Source organism: Anarhichas minor, unplaced genomic scaffold (genome assembly GCF_050575085.1).
Source record: "Anarhichas minor isolate MPS153535 unplaced genomic scaffold, ASM5057508v1 ptg000054l, whole genome shotgun sequence".
Classification (NCBI taxonomy): domain Eukaryota; kingdom Metazoa; phylum Chordata; class Actinopteri; order Perciformes; family Anarhichadidae; genus Anarhichas; species Anarhichas minor.
This window is the reverse complement of record NW_027466500.1, coordinates 3,377,040-3,401,276: the sequence shown is the minus strand read 5'-3', so window position 1 is coordinate 3,401,276 and position 24,237 is coordinate 3,377,040. Positions and strand designations below refer to the sequence as shown.

The 24,237-nt window shown below is 39.1% G+C and overlaps 1 protein-coding gene across 3 annotated transcripts in view; it reads right to left on the bottom strand.

The window, feature by feature from the left end:
* arid5b (AT-rich interaction domain 5B) overlaps positions 1-24,237 on the bottom strand; it is a 72,593-nt gene that overhangs the window by 23,090 nt on the left and 25,266 nt on the right. For all 3 annotated transcript variants that reach the window (XM_076075674.1, XM_076075675.1, XM_076075676.1), the window contains exon 4: positions 17,874-18,104. In XM_076075674.1, the coding sequence (XP_075931789.1) occupies positions 17,874-18,104 (231 nt within the window). The remainder of the gene's footprint in view (positions 1-17,873; positions 18,105-24,237) is intronic.

Below are 24,237 nucleotides of genomic sequence, written 5' to 3'. Positions count from 1 at the left end.
TACACTGAGTTACATAACCTGCCTGTCTGTTTACATATTTCATCAGGTCAAATACTGCTGCGTAAGAAAATGCTGCAGCATAACAGATGGCGATACGACAGCGAGTTTAAATCTATCGACTTTCTTACGAAGGACAAACTAAGCACTAGTTAAACAACACAAGCAGATATTACTGTACACTGGGGTCAAATGGTGCATTGTGTATTTTTGTAAACATACACTAACAGGCACACAAGGCCAAGTGCAGGTGATCTTTCTGTGCTGCAGAAGTTGTGCAGAACTGCTGATCTGCTCTCCTTGTGGCAGAGTTGCATAAGGGAGGAGTCATCAGCTTTAGAATAACACAAAGAAAATCAAACTGACTCTGTGCAGATTGATTTTCTAGAATGGAAACACAGACATTTATAGTCTGCAAAAAACAGAGCCAACATCACACGGTAATGATTTTACTGCACCCTGGGAGATGTGATATTTTTACCACACTGTGGGCATTAAGTGTTTTTTTCTTTTTGTACTAGAAACCAAAGAAAGCATTTAAGTATATGGTAATTTCCTCAACAAGCCAAAAATGGGCACTATAGTCATACACCAACAATCTCTGCTGACCAAACTGCCAAGTTCCCTTTTGCTTCCCACTGAGTTACTTATTTCTCAGTCTGTGGCTTTCTGCTTATCTGGGTCTTTGACATGACTTGGAGACGAGTGACCAGAGGACTCTTTCCTGGTCCTCCACAAACCCACAACCACCCACACACACACACACACACACACACACACACACATACACATATATACACACACACAGGTAAAGGGTATTCCCAGGGGTGTGAATCCATCATGTCTTGTCACAGAGCACAGCCCCTGAGCTATGGAAGTCACAGCGACTATAGCGGTGAGATGCACAGCCTGACAACTTGACCCCTGGGTGCAGTCGAACGCTCTCAGCTCTTCATAGCTTTACAACGACGCGTCTTCTTCTGATAATTTCTCCCCCCTCAGATTCAATTAAATACAAGCCCTAATACCTCTGTTTCACTGCCATTCAGTTGGTGTCGATGATAATGAAAAAGTCATTAGAGACAGCTCAGGAAGGGTTCTGACAGTTCTATGCATCAACAGAGTAGAGCCACAGGGAACCACAACAAAATGGACTGATTGATTGAGAGGCTGCTGGGAATGGAGAGACATTTCAAGCCGGCTGGAGAATTCAACTGACGGAGGCCTCGGTTGATAACACTCACGAAATTGACTGAGAAAAAAAGCTCAATATCTACGTGTGCTAACTTAATGATCGCCTCTTTAAAGGAGGGTGGTTTCAAAAGTCCTCTTTAAATCAGACGGACAAATTATCACTCTGATGGGGCACATTACTTTGTATTTGATTGGCAAACTGAAATTAAAAACATACTTTGATTTATTTAAGTAGATTAGCGGCCGAATCACGTCTTCATTTAGCAGTTTGGGATAACACTAATCAGTGAAATAATCTGTTACAACTACAAATGGTGCAGTGGTTACCTCTTTTATTAGGGGGTCAAAGGATGGCAAATTTGATCTGTTGTTCAGTACATGACTTTGGGCCGAAGTGAATTATCTCTGCAACTATTGGGTAGACTGGCACAACTTCACAAAAATAGTTTTGCAGGTATACTAACTCCTGTCATTTGTGTCTAGCTTTAATTAGCAAAGGTTAGCTTGCAAACTTGCTAAACAAAGACAGTTAACATGGTAAACATCATACAAAGTTGACATCACTACATGTTAGCATGGTGATGTTAGCATTTAGCTCAAAAACTACAGCCTCCCAGAGCTGCTAGCGTGGCTGTAGACTTGTAGTCTTATTAAACTCTAGAATCCAGGAGTGGAGGAACCGTTATTTAACGATTTTCTTTGCAATCTTCTCAGTAATCATTTTAAGGAAATGGAAATGAGGCTGTTATCAATGTTGATCATAAAGGTCAAGTTGAAATAAATCACTTATAAAAGCCGTTGAGAAATACCAAAGTACAGAGTGAAAAAGTTAATGATGGACAACACAACTCTGGCTCAACATCAGGTTACTAAATAATATTTAATAATTATGTGAATATTAAGTATGAGATAGTTACATCAAAGAGCTTTCATCCCCCATGCAGATGAACTGTGACTGACTGAATAATTAACTATTAATCTGCAAATTAAACTCTTGTCTTCACTCGAACTCTTAAATTCTGCAGTTTAACTTCAACTTCCTCTCCCAACAATGAGGTCCAAGTTCAGAGGTGAGGGAGGAGCTGGGGGAGGACGAGGGAGGCATGACTAGAGCAAGTAGTGGTAGGTAAAAAAAACATGTTTTGGCATATTTTGTCATCTCACTTGGTTGCAAATTCACAAAAGGCCTGACACCCACTCAGCAATTATCAGCATAGCTCTCTGCCAAGGGTAACATTCATGTTGCAATACACGGCCTTGTCTGTATAGTACAGTGTGTCCCCCAGGACAGAACGGAATACAAAACAATACAGAACCATTTTTAATCATAATTCACCTCCTGTATGAACAAGTAATGTCTCAAGTCATGTCTTAAGTTTACAAAGCTTTTATGAGATCAGAGTGACAAGACCAAAAGGGCAGCATATAAATACCAAGTAAAGTGACGAAACATCCCGTTAATAAATGTTGAAACAAACCAGATCTTTAGATTAAATAATATATAATATATATAACGTTAACCATTGAAGTCATTTAGGCAGCACAAAGACATAGAGTAGAGTTATATTCCAGCTCCGTTATTATCGATGTGAATTCTCTAAGAGAGATCCAGTCAGTCAATTTGAAGTCACTCCTTAATGAGTCACATGATGAAGGGGCAGAGGACTTCAAACATTTTTAACCAAACACAGCGTGAAGTCGTCGGTAAAATATCCGACGAATGCATACCACAACGACCACAGCTTCAGGACGGATATGAATCTGCGCAGGTGAGAAGGATTACTCTCCTGGGACGGATTTGTAAATGAAACTGTAGCTATGAATACGCCCACACACAGACAAAGAAGGTTGCTCATGGTCTGGCATACACGGTTACAGTGGTTCCTTGGAAATTTACAGCCAGTCATAAAACACAAGGCTCCATGACAGACAGTACTTAAACCCTGTAAGCACTGGCCAGATGCATTTTTATGGATGTAAAAATAAAAAGATCCTGATAATGAAGCCATAATACGGCTGAAAACTTTTTAGATGGAAAACAGAAGCAGAGTTTTGTAATTGAAATGAAACTTGACTGCAATAAAATAGAATTGAATAGAATATGAGTCATGGGTTCCAAAATATGATTCATAAGGAACAATAACATCACCTGTCAGAGTGAAAAAAAAATAAACCAAAGTAAATAAAACATAACAAATAATGAATGAAACCTGACAAATCATGATACAAAACAGCCTCTGATACAGCTCTTGAGACACCGACTTTAATCTGTAGAGCAGCGGAGCATTAAATGTGCGATCAGTGAAGTGATATTACACTTTGGTGGAACATTTTAACTCCACTGGAGGCACAGGGATGTGACAAGGGAGGCTCAAAAGCAGCAAGTTAACAGTACCAGAGAGAATATAAAAAAAGGCAGCGATGACTGATTCCTCAGCCAGCAGTGACAGGCGACGGCGCGTCTTCACTCTACATCAAAGACCTCAAAGGCTGGAGAGATTTCAAGTGTTTCTGCTCAAGGACGGCATGTTTCTGACCACAGTTTGAGGAGGTGATGGAAAAATTAGGTTTCTGTGTTTCTATTTGATTGAGAAACATGCCTGAGCAACAGTTTCTAACTGAGCACATATGTACACAGCACATTTCCTAGTGTGTGTATATATATATATATATATATATAAATTATTTTTACTTACTATTTTTTTAGGGAGATTTGCCTATAAAATATAGTAGTAATTCAGAACGAAGTTTATAAGTCAATTATGCTGAGTATTCATAATCATGTATTTAAATCTAATATGAGAGGAGAGTTCATTCATCAAGGCTTTAATCAGTTCCACATAGCGCTAGCAATATTAATTATGGTATTTTATCAGACTGCACTAGTGGTTCTGACAATGGGTCATAACAGCGTTGCACTCGCCACCTCTGTTGTAGAGATTCAGGTGAAACAACATATATTGGGTCAATCCGCAGAACCTTTTAAAGCTTTTCAAATAATACTAAATTTGACATAAATCAGAGTTTTTGCCTCATACGTATGAACCCTGGGCCAGGTGGCTAATTTATATTTACTTTATGTCGTACTCAGAGACAAGCTCTAATCTACATTGTTTTGCCCCCGGTTGAGTTTCCCGAATCTCAACAACAAAAATGGTGGAAAGAGATTTTCAGGTTTTTGCAATAATAATACGTACATTTAGGTCACATTATTGCTGTTGTATTATTATTGTTATAATGCAGGTTAAGGTTCCAAGGAGAGGTTTTGATCTCTATTAGTGCTCTGGAACGTTTTTTTTTCATGAGTCGTTCCCCATTTTGTTTATCTCATGCACACACACACACACACACACACACACACACACACACACACACACACACACACACACACACACACACACACACACACACACACACAGAGACGGATACACACGGGTGACTACAGGTGGCGGCAATGTGCCAAGAAATGCATCAACGTGTCAACAAAGGCAGGGAAGAAGAACACAACAAGCTAGTAAATATGGATGTAAATGACAGCAGGATTTAAAATACCTGAAAAAAATAATTTTGTCTGCTAGAGCAACCACAGACTAGTAGTGAGCATCAAGCACTCCCTCCTCTCGATCATTTTGTTACTGACTGTAGCCAACGTCGCATTTCACGCACTAATATCAAGCATTTCTGACGGGCTCATAATTCTCACTTTGTCACATCTGACAGCAGAGTTATTCCTCTGTTCCTGCGCTCGAGGCACGTTTCCGCACACAGTCATTGGAGACACACTGACAGCACAAAATGCTTTTAATGAACAGTATTACTTCAAGCATCTCTATCCTTGCAATCATCAAAAATTACACAATGTGCCCACAGAGTGAGACAGAGTGTGTGGGTGGACAGAGAACACTGTTTTTTATTAATCATCAAAACCTCCGTAGGTTGATAGATGATACAAGTGTTAATTAATTTCTCATAATTATACAGAGGGAGATCATCGTTAATAAACTGCACAACATTTCACAGCAGAATGTAACAATACAGTGTTACATATTAGGCAAACCTCAGGGGGTTTACCATCAATAACACTGAAACATTTTCAACACTGGTGTTATTTTCTTGCCTGTTTTCGCCCGTGAATGCAACATAAGAAGATATTTTCGTACTGCTGTGGCTGAGAGCTATTCTGAATTTAATGAGGATTTGGCTCCATCTTAGGCATGACAATGGATACTAGTTACTGCTATTACACAAACACAACCTCACCTTCCAATAAAATAGACGGAGAGAAGGAGGGAGGGAGGAAGGGAGAGGAGTAACAGAATCACACAGAGAGAGAGAGAGAGAGAGAGAGAAAGAGACAGATGAAGGAAAAAGGCAGCAAACACCACCAAGACGAGAGAAAAATGTATCAGTTTTGTGTTTGGAGAGAGCACCTGTGTCAGGAACTCTCGTCCTGACTACTGACACAAACCCCACTGTAACACATGGCTATTAGAGCATGTGCCTGAGTGAAAGGCGGGGATTAGTCCGGCTTGTTACTAAAAGAGCTCTAACAACAGTCCCCCGAGGTGCAGCCGACTCATCCGCAAGTCCTCAACAGCTTCTTGTAAACAGGTCTCTCCACACAGCACTTTGATTGTCTCTCAACCTCTATATTATAGTGCATTTGGAGTCTTTTCATTTGCATAACCGAATTTTCATGTTTTGAGATATCTGAGAGGTCTGAAATGTCCAATTACAAAGGGGCTTAATTTAATTTCGCTTGTGATGCTCGCAGCATTGAAAAAAATATATTTAAAACTGCACTAATTGATTATTTTTGAGCGGGACAAGCTGAAAACACAACAGTGGCATTTTTATCACCTTGTAAAATAGTTATGGGGCAGTTGTTAGGAAATAACAGTTGCCAATTTTCACATACAGCAGACGTGGAGCAACATTAGCATTCATTTGGAGTCACATTTGTTGCAGGGTAAGTCCAATATTCACTCTTCCCTATCACTCTGTTTTGGTCTCTACCAACTCCTGAGGGAAATATCTGAATCTATATCTGATGAATGCTCCCATCTTCCAGCTACATTTGTCTGTCTTCGGTTTGGTGCTGAACAGGTCAACAAGAAGAGGAAAACAGCTGCTGCCTGAAACAAGGTTGATGAGAATGGTGAGATTGAAAGGAAACAGTAAAGTTGTATGTAGCAGCTTTCAACAAACATGTGTCCATATCCTTGGAACTACTTTCTACTGAAGAAATGACCCCCTCCCCCCCAATAATCTGTGGATTATTCAGAGAAACAAGGGCAATGTTTCTGGAAAGAAAGGTTGCTTTCAATGTCATTGTCAAGGCTGTGAGCACCACAAACTAAATCACATTTATCTCAATTTTTGGGGGGTGGAGACGAAAACTTCTGAACAAATTAAGACACGAATATCTGCATGATTCGATACCAATAGTGTTAAGTGAAAAAAAGACACCGTCTCCTTTGGTTAAAATCCCTTTGTCTAATGGGCACCCATGTGTTAAGTATGAATGTATAAATATCTTGACACTAAGAGACAGGAACCCATGTGAGATTTTCTGGTGTGGGTTAGATTCTCACCAGATCTCCTCTCCTTGTTGGAACAGCTCTGACACCCCGTTCCCCTCTATTTCCCAAACCCATCATTTCCTATACAAATACTGCATTATATCAGCAAGTCTGTTTTTATTTTCCTCAAGACAATTCCCCTTAGCTGGCTGACTGACAGCTGTGTGTGCATGCATCATTATCTCCTTCACAGAGCCTGTCTGTAGCCGTAGCCTGTGGCAGACCTCAATCACACAATATTAGAAATGACTTCGGTTTCCACTGAGCGCCGCGCTTTTGCAGCTGCAGGTGCGCCGAGCATTAATATGAACCAATGGGATGTATGTGAACAAGTTGTCCTGCCCTTCTGGAACTACAGACATGTAAAATCAGGTACTTGGTTCATTAGATTCAACTCGCGGAAGCCAAGACATAATGAGTGAGAGGGTTGCGGACAGTGTTCCTGTTCCTGGAAGGGGAGGTCATTGAGGCCAATTAACTGAATGGGTGTAAATAAAATCAATGTAAACGTGCCAATTCTGAGAAGCATCTCAAAAAACACAGGAATCACTATCTACTCTCATACTAACTGTGTATTACTGTACTGTACTGTAGGAGGAATACTAATTCACTTCAATCTTTCATTTGAGTTTGGTTGATGTTTAAAATTCTGGTCAGGTCTGAAGTTTTAGTCTGAGGTTTCAGTATACAGTCAGGTAATAAGATCCACAATAGAGAGACTATGCTAATGCCTTGGTAGATAATGCGCAGTAGATAAATCATGTTTATAGATTGTTGTCCTCCTCTATGGCCTCTGTGAATATAACAAGATTGCTTCCAATTGCATCTAAATATGAGCTTTATGCATGCGAACACACCGCATAATATAATACTGCGCGCATGGATATGGAATAAACAGTCTCGCTTGCCATTTTAAACTGCAGCCCACCACACCAGCGCTATTATCTGGTGTTTATATTCTAATATGTGACTATACTGTAAAAAATAAAAAAATAATAAAAAAATGCTGCTTCTTTGTGTTAATCCTGACAATTTGTCAAATTTAAATCCAGCAGCACTGGGAGGAACACATCAATTCAAAGTGAAATCAATTCAACCCCCCCTTCCTCCGCCTCTTTCTTTGACTTTCTCCCACTCGCCTGCTTCTCCTATCTATTTCTCTTTCCTTTCTGTAACAACTATGTGAGCGGCAGTAAATGTAATTACAAAGGGGTGGGGTTGAGCATGTGTGTGTGTGTGTGTGTGTGTGTGTGTGATTGCTATGCATGCACAACAAAACGCAACATTAAAAAGCTATTATCAGAAAAGGGGACATTTTGGCAGATATATGGCGGAGGGCAGCTCCTGCCATATGTTTGTGGAGACGGGGACAACAAGTCAGGTAGTAATTATCAATCATCATCAGGAGAAACCTGTCAAAACGCTAGGCCGGGCACGCTCTGACTAGCGTTGCCATGGAGACAAGCCCACTTCTCAGCAAGTGTGTGTTGTTTACCAGGAAATTAAAAATACTCTCCCGTATTTTTATCACGCGATTATAATATTGTGTTAATCGTTCTTCTTGTTTCTTCGACTATGAGCACTGTTAAAATGTCTCTCTGTGTGTGTGTGTATGTGTGTGTGTGTGTGTGTGAGTGTGTAAAGGATTTCTTGCCAAGCACAACTAGGGAAAGAGATTTTTCAGGGATAGAGTTGAGGATAATTTCGGCTGAGGTTATGGTTTTGGTTTTACACCGATTTCCATGCCATCAGGTTCAAGCATGTTCGGGGGTTTACAATTAGCAGATGGGCATGTAAATGGCATCCTCTCACCACAATAGTAAAGTTAAATGTGTGTATGTGCACATACATAATGTATTTGCCAGTAATGAGCTCATTTCTGTGACCATACTGTTGCTGTACACAGACTCTCCATTCAGACCGTCACTGTTAATATTCCTCAGCCGAGGAGAGAGGACATTCTCCTAAACTGTCATGACTTTGTCAGTTTCAATTTTACATATCCCCCTTTTCCTCCTTTGCATAGACTACTTCAGTTACGCTTTTACATACACCAGATGCCCTTAAATCAAATTCCTCTCCTTGCCATACAGGCTATTCAAAGTAGTTGTGTTTCCTGAACAGTTTACAGTGAGTATGACTTTTCACAGAATCACATGTAGGGAATGTTTCTGGAACGTTTCCAATTGTGTCTGATGACAATGGCGCTTTCAATTTCCATGTGACCTCAATCCATTACCCTTCCAGGAATCAGGATTATTTTCACTTAAAACAAGCTCTAAAAATTAAATACATAAGCAAGTAAACATGAAAGCAATTTAGGGGGAAAGTGGTATAAGTGCTGTGTGAATTTTGCTGCTTTATTATGGCAGTCATCAGGAGAGAAAAAAAAAAGGGTAGTGTTCTTAATTCATTATTTGTGCGCCGTTGTGCATTCTCCCCCTGGGGAGAAGCAACATTACTCTTTCATCAGATCAAATGAAGCGAAGCCGTGCCGTTCCAGGAAGAGCCAATTAAACTGTTCAAAGAAGTTTATTATTGCGACGGATTATGAAATCATTCTCATCGGATTCATTGGGATGTGTGTTCCAACAGGGGTGTGAATGTGTGTACTTTACCACCGCGCAAACTCATAAAGGCTGTCGACTCCCACTTTCCATTTGCAGAGTAAATAGACAATTATGGTACGCAGTCACAGTGTCACATGTTTTACAAGAGTATTTTTACTAACTTAATTTATAGTCAAAATAAGCTGTAATTATAGGGAGAAAATCATTTCTTTCCTTTTTTCATTCCGTCCACCTCATGTGATCGCCTCATGACGGTAGCGCCGCCTGTTAAGTACTTATTAACACACATCACATTGAGACATGGCTGGGTTTAAGCTTAACCCAGATCCACTGACTGACACATACACTGAGGAAGGCAATGACCTCTGACCCTGGAGAACTTCAGAGCATCACCCAGTATTTAGCTCAAGACACACACACACACAAGACAAAAACCTGGGTAGTGTTGGCTGAACTCCACCAAGGCAAAGTATCTCTCTGTGAGCATTTAATCTGTAACAACTCAGCTTTGCTGTCAGGACAAAAATAAACGAATACACAAGGACAGAATACAGGCTGTAAATATCTGACAAGTGAACATGTCACTTCAGTGTTGGCAAGTAGCTCTTAATGGCTATTGTTCCAGGGGGAGGACATTGAAAAATAAATCTAATTTTGCACAGAAATGTTAAGAGCACGCAGAGGGACTGTCCCAAATAATACACACCCTGTTGTTCAGGAAGTGCCAAATATAAAACATAGTTAAAGTTACATAATGTAGAGGATTTGCTAAAAACGGGATAACCTTCAAACGCTTCCACATCATTGATACTGACAGACTGCAGCAACAACTCTTTGGGACCGGGGCTTTAAAAATACAGTATTTCAATTTGGCTTTTTGGGGAGAGAGAGAGAGAGAGAGAGAGAGGGTGAGATGAAAGGGAGCAGTGGATAAGCTTCAAGGCTTATCCTATTCATTACTGGAGGAAAAGGAAAATCACAGCATCGACCTATAAATAAATGAATGCCAGGATAAACAAGAAGCCCATACATCAATAAAACATATGTATTCTAATAGATCACGCTCTAGTTACACTTGATGGGATTGAGTCGGCCAATGAGCCCAATCATGGGGACTTTATCATTTTTGAAAAGCTACGCGACATTAAGCCATGGTGATTATAAATAATCATCATTCCCACAACAAAATAGGCCAATGGATACTTTTATCTTTCGTTAATTTTTTTTCTTGGTATTGTATTTTTGTCAGTTTATTCAAATAATCTACAAATAATTTAAACAACACCACAGGCTCTCTCCTGCTCTTGGTATTTAAAATGTTCTTAAATATGAAAGTATTCATGAAAACTTTATTAAATACATTTCTAAAGCAGCTGCCAGCAGTGACACTGTAGGCGTTCTTTTCACCCAAGAAATGTCTGCTTCATATTTGGGGATAAAACAACAACCTGGAAACATGAACCACATTCATCACTTCTGGTTTAATCCTCGCTGTCATCATGTCACAATGGTGCAACAATGATTTTTGACGTCACTTAAAATCTAAATCCGAAACAACAACCGGCAACAAGCCTCTACCTGCAGACATGGGGAAAGATGCCCGACACTTAACCCAGCAACCCTGTGAGCCGTTTCTACACCAGCCTCACAAGCAGAGACAGACTTTGTAAACAGCATCTACAATTACACTGATGAGTCAGACGTGTTCGCTCCAGGTTGCAACATGCTGTTCTGTCATTTTTATCAGGGACATTCAGGAGCTGTATCACAACTCACATCTGGGATTTTGTGAAAATATGACTCACAATATGTCGTCTTTATACCAGCTACAAACCCACGGTATCTTTTTATCATGTAAGTCATAATCTTGCTTGATTTAAAACTATGCTCACCAACAGTGGCTCTTCCACATTTGACAAGTGTATTAATGGAATAATCATCTAAGCCATTATGAATGAGGTCAAGCCGGCCTGGTCAGCTGAAGTGTAAAGTAATTAGTAACATGCTCTGCAGTTTTAAATTACACAACTCTTTCTTTTTTTTATACATCTCCAAGCCTGATAATGACCTGTCAAAGTATTTGTAACCATCATGCCAAAGTCAGAGTGGTTAATCACTTTGTGCATTTTCAGGGAGCTATGTTCACATACCAAATCACTTTTACAACATAAATTCTTTGATTCATATCCTACATTTGAGACATTTTAATTTGCTACGAAAATCAACATGCAGCGATATGAAAGGTACTTGATGAATGATCCTTCACATTCAACATTTCAACACAGTTATTATTTTCTGTCAATGTTAACATCTTGTGGTATCAGAGTTGCAAGCAGGAACAAGTCTGAAAACTCTCTTTGGTGGTGCGTTTAAGGACACTCCGACATCCAATGTTTAAAAGTTTCCCACCAAAAACAAAACACTGCATTCATTAACTACGATGTGTTGACAGAAAATTATACCCTGAAGAAAACCACACACCAAATAGGATAATGTGAATTTAGTTGTTACTTTCATTTGAAATGGTTCCTACTTGGCAGACAACTCTCAAACTTGGATGTCGGAGTTTCTGCAAATGCAGCAACAGGGAGAGATTTCAAAACACTCACAGCTGCAATAACATATGATGATAGGGTGACAATAAAAAGCTGACTAAATGTTTCACTGTGCTGGATCACCTATATATAAAGTAGATTTTATGTTACTGAAAACAGATTTTCATGCTGAAGTGAAATGAAAAGAAATGTCTGCCTGAAAAAGGAGGAAATCTCCAATATAAATAAATATTCAAGAGCGTATAGGTTTGGTTTTCAGACTAAACTAAATTTGTGTAAATGTTATTTCCTGCACTCGACATGATTTTATAAACATAGAAAATACCACATTTTCATGGCATTGGTAATATCCTGCTTCCCACAAAACTATATAGTCTAAAATGAAAGAAAAAAATAGAAATGCCGTGTCAATTACTGTATTATTAACACATAATCCCTACTTAACATCACATGCTATTGTATGGGAATCCACACTATAAAGAACACTGTCATTTCTGTCTTATCAATATTTAAAATTTGATTGTTCAATTCCAGCATCTTTTTTTAGAAAAATATGAATTTCATTTTCAGCTTAAAGTAGTGACTGCGGTCTCCCTCTCAGGCTGCAAGCACATCCTCTGCATATCACAATGTATGTGGCCTGAGAGGCAAAACCCAGGGCAATTAAAGATCGCATTATTACTCTCTGCTGCATTTGAGCTTATTGCTGTGAGCGTGTGGCGATATATAATTGAATCGTTTTTGTTGAGTTTATCAACACCTCACTGCTCTCATCTAGACTTTGACAGCTGGACATTCAGGGGAGGCTGTTCAGAACGATTTTAGTGAGGAAATAAAACCGAAACTGTTAAAGTGGCGTAGACAGAAATAGGGTGACATGTTATGATCCTGTAACTGAACTAAGAGTATACCTGGATGCTCTTTCTTCCTCTACTGGTCAATTATCCTCGACAAGCAGCGCTGCTTCACTGACAAACCTTTGCACTGTAAATAACAGGTCCAGACTTCTAAAAAGAATCTCACCTAAAACCCAGATGCTTATTTATCTCTCTGCGCTGTTTGCCAAAAATAAATAAGCAGCAATAGAAGTAAAATGATTTTAGTTAAAATAGCACTGTAGCATCAATTCAGCCGGTGCATACCATGAATATTAGAGCATTAAATAAGACACATCCTGCTCACAGTGTGTTAATGCTCGTCACATAGCATGGCATGTTAAGTTAAACTGTATGCTCTGCAGCCTATAGTGCATCTTTCATTTTGTGTCAAACCATAATTTTACCAGATCTTCAGTTTATTGTTATAAAGAGTCCACGTCCTGATTGTGAAATGAGACTATGCAGCTACAATGTGTGCTCTTTTCTCCTCTAAATTTCTCCTCCATGGCCTCTGTATACCATCGACATATGGCCGATGAAAAATTCATGGGCTGGTGGTTAACACAAATCTGCAGAGGAGATGGGAAAACACGAGCTTAGCAAGCAGTTTGCCTATTACATTAACAGACGGGGCTGTCATGGGACGATACTAGCCTATGCATATCACATCTAATCTGATTTCATGTTTAAAGAGCGAGTGAGAAAGTGGTTCAAGTTGTGGAAACAATGACATCATACTGTATGTTCATCTGGTGACCCAACCCAATCAAGCTAGCAGGACTGCATGTTTTTATAGATAGTATCTCAAAGTACAGGTTTGGAATTTAAGCATGTTTACTGGTTTTCAGATTTTCCCCACCTCTTTTACGCCAGTGAAGTATTTTTCAGTATCAGTTTCAGTTTGAGGACGAGTAACTGAACAGGAAATCGTTATTTTCCTGTCAAACACAGATGCAACTAACTCAGACATGTAGAAAACACCCTTGTAAATACACACAGAGAAGCCACAGATGTACCAAACTAGCACACACGCACAACACATTACAAAAATAGACTGTATAATTCTGTTTATGATTAGTACATCTGGACAACGTTAATATACTGAAGCAATGAATTGTGTTTTTTTGTACTCCTACCCTGGAGGAGTACAAAAAAAAGGATTCCAAAGGATTGCACTGGAAATGTTTCTTTTTAATAAAAATCAAACCAGCACGGAGTGAGAGATATTTCAAACAAAACACACTGAGCTGAGCGTGAAATATATAGTTTCTGTGCCAAGTAAGAGACCTGGGGAATATAGGACAAATGAAAAAGAGCAAGAGGAAGAGGGGGGGGCGCGCTCCACTCAACTGCTTTGCCTCAAACTTGATTGCCTCACTAACTTTCAAAATACTGTTGATTTAAGCAATGTGCACATAAGGAGTGTTAGGTTTCTGGAGGAGTGGGGGAGGGGAGAGGAAGGTCAGCAGTTTCGGAGAATAGCTTTAGAATAAGAGAAAATGGGAAATATGTTGGTCATAATATTTTCCTTAACAGACGCCCAAATGAGTAGCTGTTGTTTAAATATATCATATACAGCACCTCTAGGTTGAGCTTGCAAATGTTTATGTTATTGCTTTTTAGTATCCATGCCAGATGACTGTGAGAAATACTCGACAGAACCATGACAGCTAATAACAAAACCTTGAACCTTGTCATCTGTAATTCAGTGTGGCAAAGGCCTGGCGCACTCAAACTATTTCTGGCTTCTTCTCACAGCAGAGGAGTCTCAGTAGTGCCAATATTATTACAGTGCAGTACAGTATGTAAGTCCTTTATCCTTCGGTTTGTATAAGAGCTTGTTTTTCCATTCAGTACACAATAAGCACTGTATGCCAGCGAGGTCTTGCGTACAACTTACATTTCCTCTTCTGCGATTGTGCAGCGGTAAAATTCCTGCTGGCAAGAAATTATATTGGGGACACGAAGTAGCATGGGTATAATCAATCCACGCTGGCAGAGAATGCATGATAATTATAAACAAAAACTGTGTCATTCCCCGTGAGGGCAGCAGCTGCAGGGGTGACAGGGGACGCTGAACATGAATATGGATCACAGGACTTAAGATCTGGTAACTGACGCAACCGCAGTTTTGCTCCAGCCGGTTCAAAAGCACGGCGTGGACGAAAAAAACACATGAATATAGATCGAGTTGGATAAAGCTCAACTGTCATTGTCATACCAGGGACGACTTTACATCATCCAGTAAAGTGAGAACAAATACTGAAGATATCAAAGTCATTATGTACACAGGAGCCGGAGCATGTTGATGTTTCACTACTCACCTCCAAAAAACACATCAGAGCAAGCGCACACTGCACATGCTCGAATAAAAATATGCTGCTGTTTATTTAATAATCTGTACGTGATTAAGCTGTATTTACACCGACTGCAGTGCTGTGTTGAAACCATAACCAGACTATCAAAAATAGACTGAAGCCAGCAGGCTTTCATCTGATGGCTACATTTCACACAATACTGTACCAACAGGCTTTGTGAATTCCTGCCATAGCACTTTATTTTTCTCCCTGAGCCTTCTCTACCCCCTGAGGTACCCTGACACACTTCTATGAATTAGCCTAGACAAGACGGACGGCTATTAGAGCTGCCACAGCAGATTTGGCTGAATCTAAAAGGTCAGAATTAGCATCGAAAGAAGCATAGAAGAAAGTGCTAAAATTGTTCCCCAGATTGATTTTAACTTTTTAATATTTCAAAGCTGCACAGTATTGCTTCTTATGCGTCCACAGTGCTGGTATTTATCGTAATAAAGGTGGATTTAATATGGCGTTTATAGCTGCTCTTTTTATATGCAGCCCGTAAATGGCAGGAGAACTTTGCTCAGCAGTTGTGTATGTTTCTAAGCACATATGTGCAAACATTCATGTGTGTGTTTGTGCCTAATAAGTAAGACGCCCCTGAGGCCTTAGTTCACTTGGCAGAGTGGTGGAAATTACTTACCTCTGCTGTTTTTCAAACAAATCACCTAGGAGCAATTCAAGCGGAAATAAAAACCTGCTCCAAACCTAGTAAACCTTTATGTGAATCTGAATGAAATCTGGTTGCCTTAGTCAAAAAAAGAAAAGAAAAAAGAACTCCCTTAGGTTCTGAAAATAAACCTTTAGCTTAAATGTGGCTCACAGAGGAATGGCATTATTCAGCCAAGTGAATGAGCAATAGCAGCCACAGGATGTTAGCGTTACTATTCATAACTTATTTTCCAATGCCTAAAACCGTTTTCCCTTCTGGTCTCACCTCTGCTGCTCTCTTAAAATGCAATTACCTACTGGCAAATTTACAGGAAGAGAAAAACAATGACTTTTGACCAGAGGAGCCGTTACTGTGAATGTCAAATTGATGCTGCACAAGAGCCCGCTGAGCTCCACTGTGCTACCGAGCAGAGGAAATATAAAGAGAGATGAATCACATTACTCCTTTGTTTTAGCTCAGCTCGGGGTTAATAAAATGTGTGGATTCATGAGCGGTAGGGAAAGCACAGCGAAAGGCCAATAGACATGTTCAAGCACTTCAAAATTCCTCACTGGAACCACAAAATGTTTTTCTTAGGTGTGACTTATGAGGGTGTTAGAATGGCGGTCACTTGTGTTCGTAAACATAAAGAAAAATGAAGAACATATTGAGAGCAAATGATGAGTCTTAATTAACTAAAATAAACATTTAAAAGCTTGTTTAGTTAAATGGCTTTCATTCATTTGGTCAATGAAAGACCAAAAAGGATATATAGAAAAGTTATAAGAAACAAAGGATTGACCAGTGAAATAAGACCACAGCACACAAACGTATGATCTACACACAAATCCAAATTACAGCGATGAAAAATGAAGCATGGACGTCCTCATAGAGAGTAATAAACAACAAATATAGGAACACCAATTTCTGTTCATTTCTCTTTTGTCTGTGTTGCATGTATTTCATTCCAAGGCAAACCAAGTGACAGATATCATATAGTACTATAAAACACGCATCTACAAATTTGGTGATTTTATTTAGAAAACTGAAGGATTACGTGTTCCTTTATGAAATAGGAAAATCATTGTACTTCTTTAGCTAAATACACCATTTAAAAGAATACACCGCCGCTTTAGCTTTGCCCTCCTATAACACTGACTCACAACAGACAAAGAAAAGTAGAAAAATTGATACAGCACAACCAGATATGGTATTTTTATTCGCCTACGCCTACATTACCCACAAAGCAAGTTGACCACAAACAGCTCTGTTGGAGATTAAGGTTTGTAATGCTAGTAGCGGCTGATGTAGCCTCAATACGCTAGCTGCAGTTTGGTGAGCTAACTTCTTTTTAATTCCACACCCTCCAGATTTTGTTTTCATTTTCAAACTTCTAGTACATGTCGTACACATAACTGATGCTGACTCAAGTTCACCTAAGGCAATTCATCTGATTTCGCACAACTCCTTCTGGAGCCACAAAAAGGATTCATACAACTTTTTGCTCATGCCATACAGAGTACTCCCCGAGACCTGTGAACAGACTGTGATGTGTAAAATGATACGGGTGCTCATTGCATTGACAGAAAACTGTAAACAGGGCTGTTTCTCCCAGTTCATGAAATGCTGTTTGTTGTTTACATGTTTATCACAGGACAGTCTGTGCTGTGTTTGGCTTTGAAACTCGAATGGCAGTTTTCTTTGCCCTTTGATGGTCTTTATTTTGATAGCCAGCCATTACACAAAGTAGAATTTCAAATGGGATCAAGTACATTTTCTCTTGTCAAATTGCTTGGCCCAAGAAAAGCAAACACTTTCCATTTTCCACAAAAAGCAGACTTCAACAAATAGTCACGCAAACCAAAATGACATAATTGAAAGTTTGAGATGAACCGTACTGTGAGAATGAGTTTTAAGTGCATGCTTACGTCCAGAGCTCAGGACATGAGTACTTTGATGTTTCATGGGCTCAATGTGCAACACTCCAAACGCCATAAACTGCCCCTGTAATGGCTGTTGGCATTGCAGATGAGCTAATATGATAGCTATCCAAAGGCTACAATCAAAATCGCCAGCTGCCAAACTCACCAAACTCGTCACAGATGCTCTCGTTCTGCAGCAGGGCCGGATGTTCGAAGGTGTCCCGGCAGTACAGGATCCTCGTGCTACCGCCCAACGCAGCGATGCCGCCCAACGCTAGCACCGTGTGGTCTATGAGCAGAGAGGACGGCTGCTCTCTGAGCCGCGCCAAAACTGAGCGGAACCGGCAATACTGTGGGTAACTGAGGACCAGAACCTTCCTCCCGTCCTCCTCCTGGCCTGAAAAACACACAAAATACAGACAGAAACATTAAATAAAGGAAATATTTGCAGGGAAATAGAGAACTTTTTTTTATTTATGTAAGTGCTCCTGTAAGATTTGTAGAGAATGGCAGCATTTCATTTTACATGACACATTCACTCTACTATTTCTCTTCAGATTCTATGACTTTATTTTCTCTCATAGATCATTCTTTGGCTACTATTATACTCTGGCACATCTACTGAGCTGTTAAAAAAATGATCCTTTTTACTCCTCACTATTGGCCTTAAATTTCAAGGTTGCCTGTAATGTTTGAGATCTTAAACTAAGTAGTTTTTTTGTACTGTCACGTTTGCTAAGTACCACATAAATCTCAAGAAGGTAAGTATGAAAGAATGTGATTAAAAAATCCAACAGCAAAGAAACTTTTCAAGTACATATTGCTTTGAGAGATGCCAAAACATTTATTTTATTTTCATGGATTTTTCAATAAATGTTGTGAAGCAATACCTCTATGCTAAACGCCGCTTTGTCCAGTACCAAGCGTTACCCTGATATTCCAACAGTTCCCATACAACATATATTCATTTGTCTTGCTACCTGATATCCCATCACGAGGATCTCTCTGCGTGTTTCAGGAAATGCATCACATTCAGGACGCAACATGCCCTGAATTTGCTGTAAAGCTGTGACTTTAAAAGGTTTCACACGCTTTCCTCGTGGTAATAACACATTTCATCAGACTGACATGACACATGTGAACTGTACAAATAGTTATGTTGTTGGGCTGCATGTTTGAAATACTTGACATGCGTTGCTGATAAGAGTGACAAGAGGAATGATACAAAAACAGATCTAGATGCTTGATATTTTGATTGGCAAGTTTGTATTAATAATTACAGCTTTCCATCTTGCTTTAAGATCTATGGCCTCTGGTGTAATAATGTATTGGTTGATAACAAGGCTCACTGTTTTACTTACGTGGTAGGGAAACCTCCCTTTACCACCACATTGGAGTGTGTTGCTTCTGATGTGTGTGTGTAATTAATATTCCACTGACCTATGGAAGTATGGAAGATCGACTGAGGCATTATTACCTGTGACTGACTGACTGACTGGCAAAGAAACCTCTGGACAGGAAGTAGAAACTGAGCTGATGTCATGAACTCTCATAAAAACCAGGAAGAAATGTTGATAGACAAATCAAACTGTTAATATCAAACCACCAGTAACACCTACCAAATACATTTACAGGATTGATGAGTTCCAGAGAACTAAGTGCTCTGGAATGTTTTTTTACCAGCTGTGACAGTGACGCTGGTATTATTTTTACCTTGTGAGTCTGTGTGTGTCTTCAGGGCATTCTGGAGAGATCTACAATAGCATGAAATACCAAGACCGTCTCGTTTGTATTTATTAACAATATCTGTTCATGACATTTACCCTGGCATAATACTTCTATAACAAATACAGAACCAGCAGACTATAAATGTTGATAAATGTAGCCTCTTCAACATCTCTCTCAATGTTGTCTAGATGTGGATGTTATACAAGTAACAGAGTTAGCTGTGAAGGCCACATGTTACTGATGCTGATTAAAATGACATTCATTAACTTTAACAGAACATCTACCACCCACACGCAGTAATAAAAATATAGTAATAAATACATAACTACATGCTCAATTATTGTTTTGTATCCCACAGTAGATGGAACTGGTTGAATAAGACACTTTAGGAGAATAAATACTTTAATGAGCCAATTTGAACGTTTAGAAGAGACATTTTCCAATTTTTTGAAATGATATTGGACACAGTGTTTCCCTTGTGTTACGTTTCAGGAGCTCTATGTTGAACTAAGTCTCATTAGTCTTGTCTGCCTTTAATGTTTAACACTCCTGCCATAAAACAGGATTAAATATTACCCACCATAAACGCAGAAGGGAAATGACATGACATGCAGCATCATACACAAAGAGATATTTAAAATAATATAAAATAGGTCTGCAATGTATGGCTATTTTCATAATTTCATACTTTCTCGATTAATTGATTAATTGCTCAGTCCATAAAATAGAAGACTAAGAAAACCTGCAGATATTGACATTTGAGAAGCTTCAACCACTGGCTTTTTGGCATTTGTTGTTACTAATATTACTCACATGTTTAAGGAATTATTTAAAAAAAAATGTCCTAATTCATTTTCTGTTGATCTGCTAATCGATTATTGACAAATTGTTAGAGCTCTAATATAATACCATACATGAATATGAGGTGTCTTTATATGACAAAATCCAATATAGTAAAATAAGGTGCATCTGGTCCAAAGCTCTCATCGGTGTGTTGTTTCTTATCTTCCACTATGGTGATTATATGATAATAAAGTGACCTCAGCGGAGGTGATACAACACAATACAGTACTGCACAATGACGGGAAATTGGCCAAATCACAATACTTAGACAAATTATGCATGTGCATTGTTCCGTAAAGCTCCAGTCAATGTCACATTTTGTAGACTCATTTGCTCTCAGAGAGTGTTGTTTGAAAGTAGAGTGCTAATATTTTTCTAGCTTACAAAGCCGACTACACGGTTCAAACGGTTGATGAAGCAGAGTCAGGCAGTTTGAAACACAGTTTCTACATGAATTATTCACTGTGCTGTCTGCTTTTACAAAGCCCTTGGCTTGACATTCATGGGAATTTCTGCTGGTAAGTTAATATTTCAGGGGTGGCTAACTAGCAAGCTTTTCACCTTGCCACTCTAAAGACAAAACAGGCATGGAGAAATACATTTTCCCTCTTTGGTGTTATTGTATCAAGCTGGAGGCTCAAATGTGCAGCAGAAACAGGGCAGGAAGGACACCATTCATATCAACAGCAGCTGCATTCCCGACAATCAGCGTAATTTGTTCCACTATACTCCAATATGACGACCACTTCAAAAGAAATTATTAAAACCATTCATCCAACAGGCACACAATCACACACAGAGAGAGCCTGCATGCGGAGGTAGATGCCGCTAAGCCAACAGATGTATAAACACACATATTCCTGCATACATGCACATGTATATTACACCGCAGACACATATTCATCAAAGATTGTGTCAGTTGTTGTCGTATGCAATTACAGCTCAGAGGTAGAGCAAGCCTTGTTTCAAAATGTCAGGGATTTTATTGTAAGCGGTCACCGTCAGACCTGCTCTTTCTCCCGAGGACCCTCGCAGCATTTCACTTGATTAGATTCAATTTGGAGAGAGAGCCGCAGGGCATTAATAACAGTACAAAGACGTAAAGTATGCATGTCGGCGTGTGTGTGTGTGTGCATTAGTGCGTGTGCATTAGTGCGTGTGATGTAAATTGAGTATATATACACTTCAAAAAATCCTTTTGTTCTCACAGCCGACCTTTCAAAATAAAGGGCGTCTTTATCTTTACGTAAGGTTTCTAATTGGTCGGGGATGTGACTGCAACACTGGAGAGCTGGAAGACACTGAGAACATTATGCAATTAGTTTGCTCTCTCTCTCTCTCTAGATCTATTTGCTTTGTCTGTCTGTCTGTCTGTCTGTCAGACCTCTCACTGCAGCGTGTTGATCAAACAGCTGTGGTGTGGCAGATTATTTTCAGAACACGCTGTAAAGCTCCTGACCTCATAAACTACAATAGTGTCGGGGTCATAACTGCTCTGCAGGACAGCTGAAGCTATAACCCCTCAGTCAGCGCAGCACTCAATACATTCTAATACAATACACAACAAACAGTAAACTGATAAATGTATACTAAAAGTTAAGTACATTATGTGGTACTATACTGTACATTTGATGCTCTGTACAAGCATTAAAGGGACACTAACTTAATTTAATAATGTTTTCTGCATAAAATCCAGAGGTTTAAAGAAAGCTTGCTCTCTTTTTGATTAGTCAGACAGCTGAAAGACCTTGATCCATTTTGTTATGTCTTGTTGTTATTGCTTCTTCTATTGTTGCTGTTGTCAGTGTGTCTTCATAGCTTCTACTACTCTCAGGCTACAGCAAAATACTGTAGGTTGCAGCTCTTCCACACCAAGGCCTTACGTGAATGTAATTTTAAAAATCAAGTCTAAAATGTACTGATCGAATGAAACAAAAGCAGGAGGGATATTTGCATACGCGTAGTCATATTTAGGAGTCTGGTGGCAGAACTTTGTTCAAGCTGTAAACTCCAAGGATGACTGAGTTACTCAAATGAAAAGCGCATTACAACAGCATAACCAAGAAGTGACAAAGGCATGAATGAGTTCCACAGTGTCTTGAGACGACAGGTGTGCGGCTGATCTCACTAAAATTGCCAAAAATAAAGACAGATGACTGAACCAGTTTTGTAATATGCAAATTAAAATGCAAGCAGGAGTCCGTTGAAAAGAGAATAAAAAAATCTGCTCGTGCAACGGGTCCGGATCAATGATTGTATGTTTTTTACTGGAGATTTGAGCCATCCACCCCCTGATGTCAAAGACAATTATATAAAAGGGACAGTTTGCTAAACGTATTTGTGGCCTGCAAGACCTTGAAGATCCCATCAGATAGTTACATAGAGGTTTCACACACACCAACATTTTCTTTGTTTATTCATAGAAACATTCTAGCACTTTTGACCAAATGTGGCATTGAAGAAACTACAGTGAATCAATACAGTATGTTGCTGATGTGGCTTTGTAGCATTGTGCTTTGTTATGAATCACGGCCCAGGGGATAAGACAGATGCCACACAAATGAAAGGGAACTCAAAGAAATCTATATCTGTTGATTTTCACAAAAAAACAAAAGCATACAAACATCTGTCACTCAGGTGCAGCAATATACTTCTTCCAGCACCTCTTTTAATCAAAAACTTTACAAGCCGAGATTGAGAGCAAAGCACTAACAGAGAACAAAATGAGTAGTTACACTGCAGAGCTTTTGTTTTTATACTTTGTTTTTACACATCTTTGAAGACGTGAAATAAAACAACTGTACAGCAGAAGAAAAGTCAAAGACCATACTGCTAGATTTGATTGTATTGATTTACTGGCTTCCAGGAAGCCATTGTTTTGTATTCACAAAATACAAATCGACTTGCAAAGGATTAAATGTTGCTAATAATACATTTAGTAATACATCACAGAGAATAAATGCTATAATAAATGTTTCTTCTTTGATGCATTTGCTAAACAAGGAAAATTGAGAACCGTCTGCCAGACGGCAATTTTTTAAAGCAAAACATGATAAAACGAAATCATGCTTTTTTTTTTTGCAACATCAGTCTCAAAATTACTAATGAATTAGATGCTTTCAGCAGCCGACGGTCCTCATTTCTTGGAAACAGAATTTCCTTTGAACACAGCATCGTATTTCAAAATCACACAAATCAATCACTCACAAATGCATTTCAATAAAACCAGGTTTTAGATCTTTGCAAGGTGATTTTCTTGTTGCGCTGGCATGAAATGAAACAAGTGCTGAAAAAAAAGGCTGACTGACATTTTTGAGGTTTGTTTAAAGTGACTTATTGAGCAGAAACTCAAAATATAAACATCTGTCTGCAGCTTCTCAAATGGGAGGATTTGCTGCTTTTATCGTAATTGAATATCCTCAATTGAATATCGTTGCATTTTGCCAGACAAAGCAGGCGAATTGACTGGAGGTCAAAATTGTGAGGTGCATTTTATACTATTTTGTAAGATTTCATGGAGTAAATAAAACAATTGTTCAATTGATCGTAAAATGAATCAACAGAATAGCCCTGAATGAAACAATAATGACGAGAATACATCTAAAAACAGGTTGGTGTAGCTGTCAACTCCAGGGCATTCGTAGTTAATTAATGTGCTAAAACATGCAAAAGTGAAAACATAGTAATTTTTAAAACACAACTATTGGACTACACTGTAACTGACTTGCTGTGCTGTAGTCCACAGCAGACTGGTAAAGGCATTAACAACAGCTGTCATGAAGCGCTCTGCACTGAAAAATACGGATCTCAATCTACTCCAACATAGTAAAAGTAACATGCTGTAATATATGCGCACAATATTCTGCTCATAAATACGACAAAATGATAAAAAACGTAAAGTACTGCAGCCTCAATGTATACGAGAGAGAGACAGGAGCAGAAGCTCTGACGTCGCATTA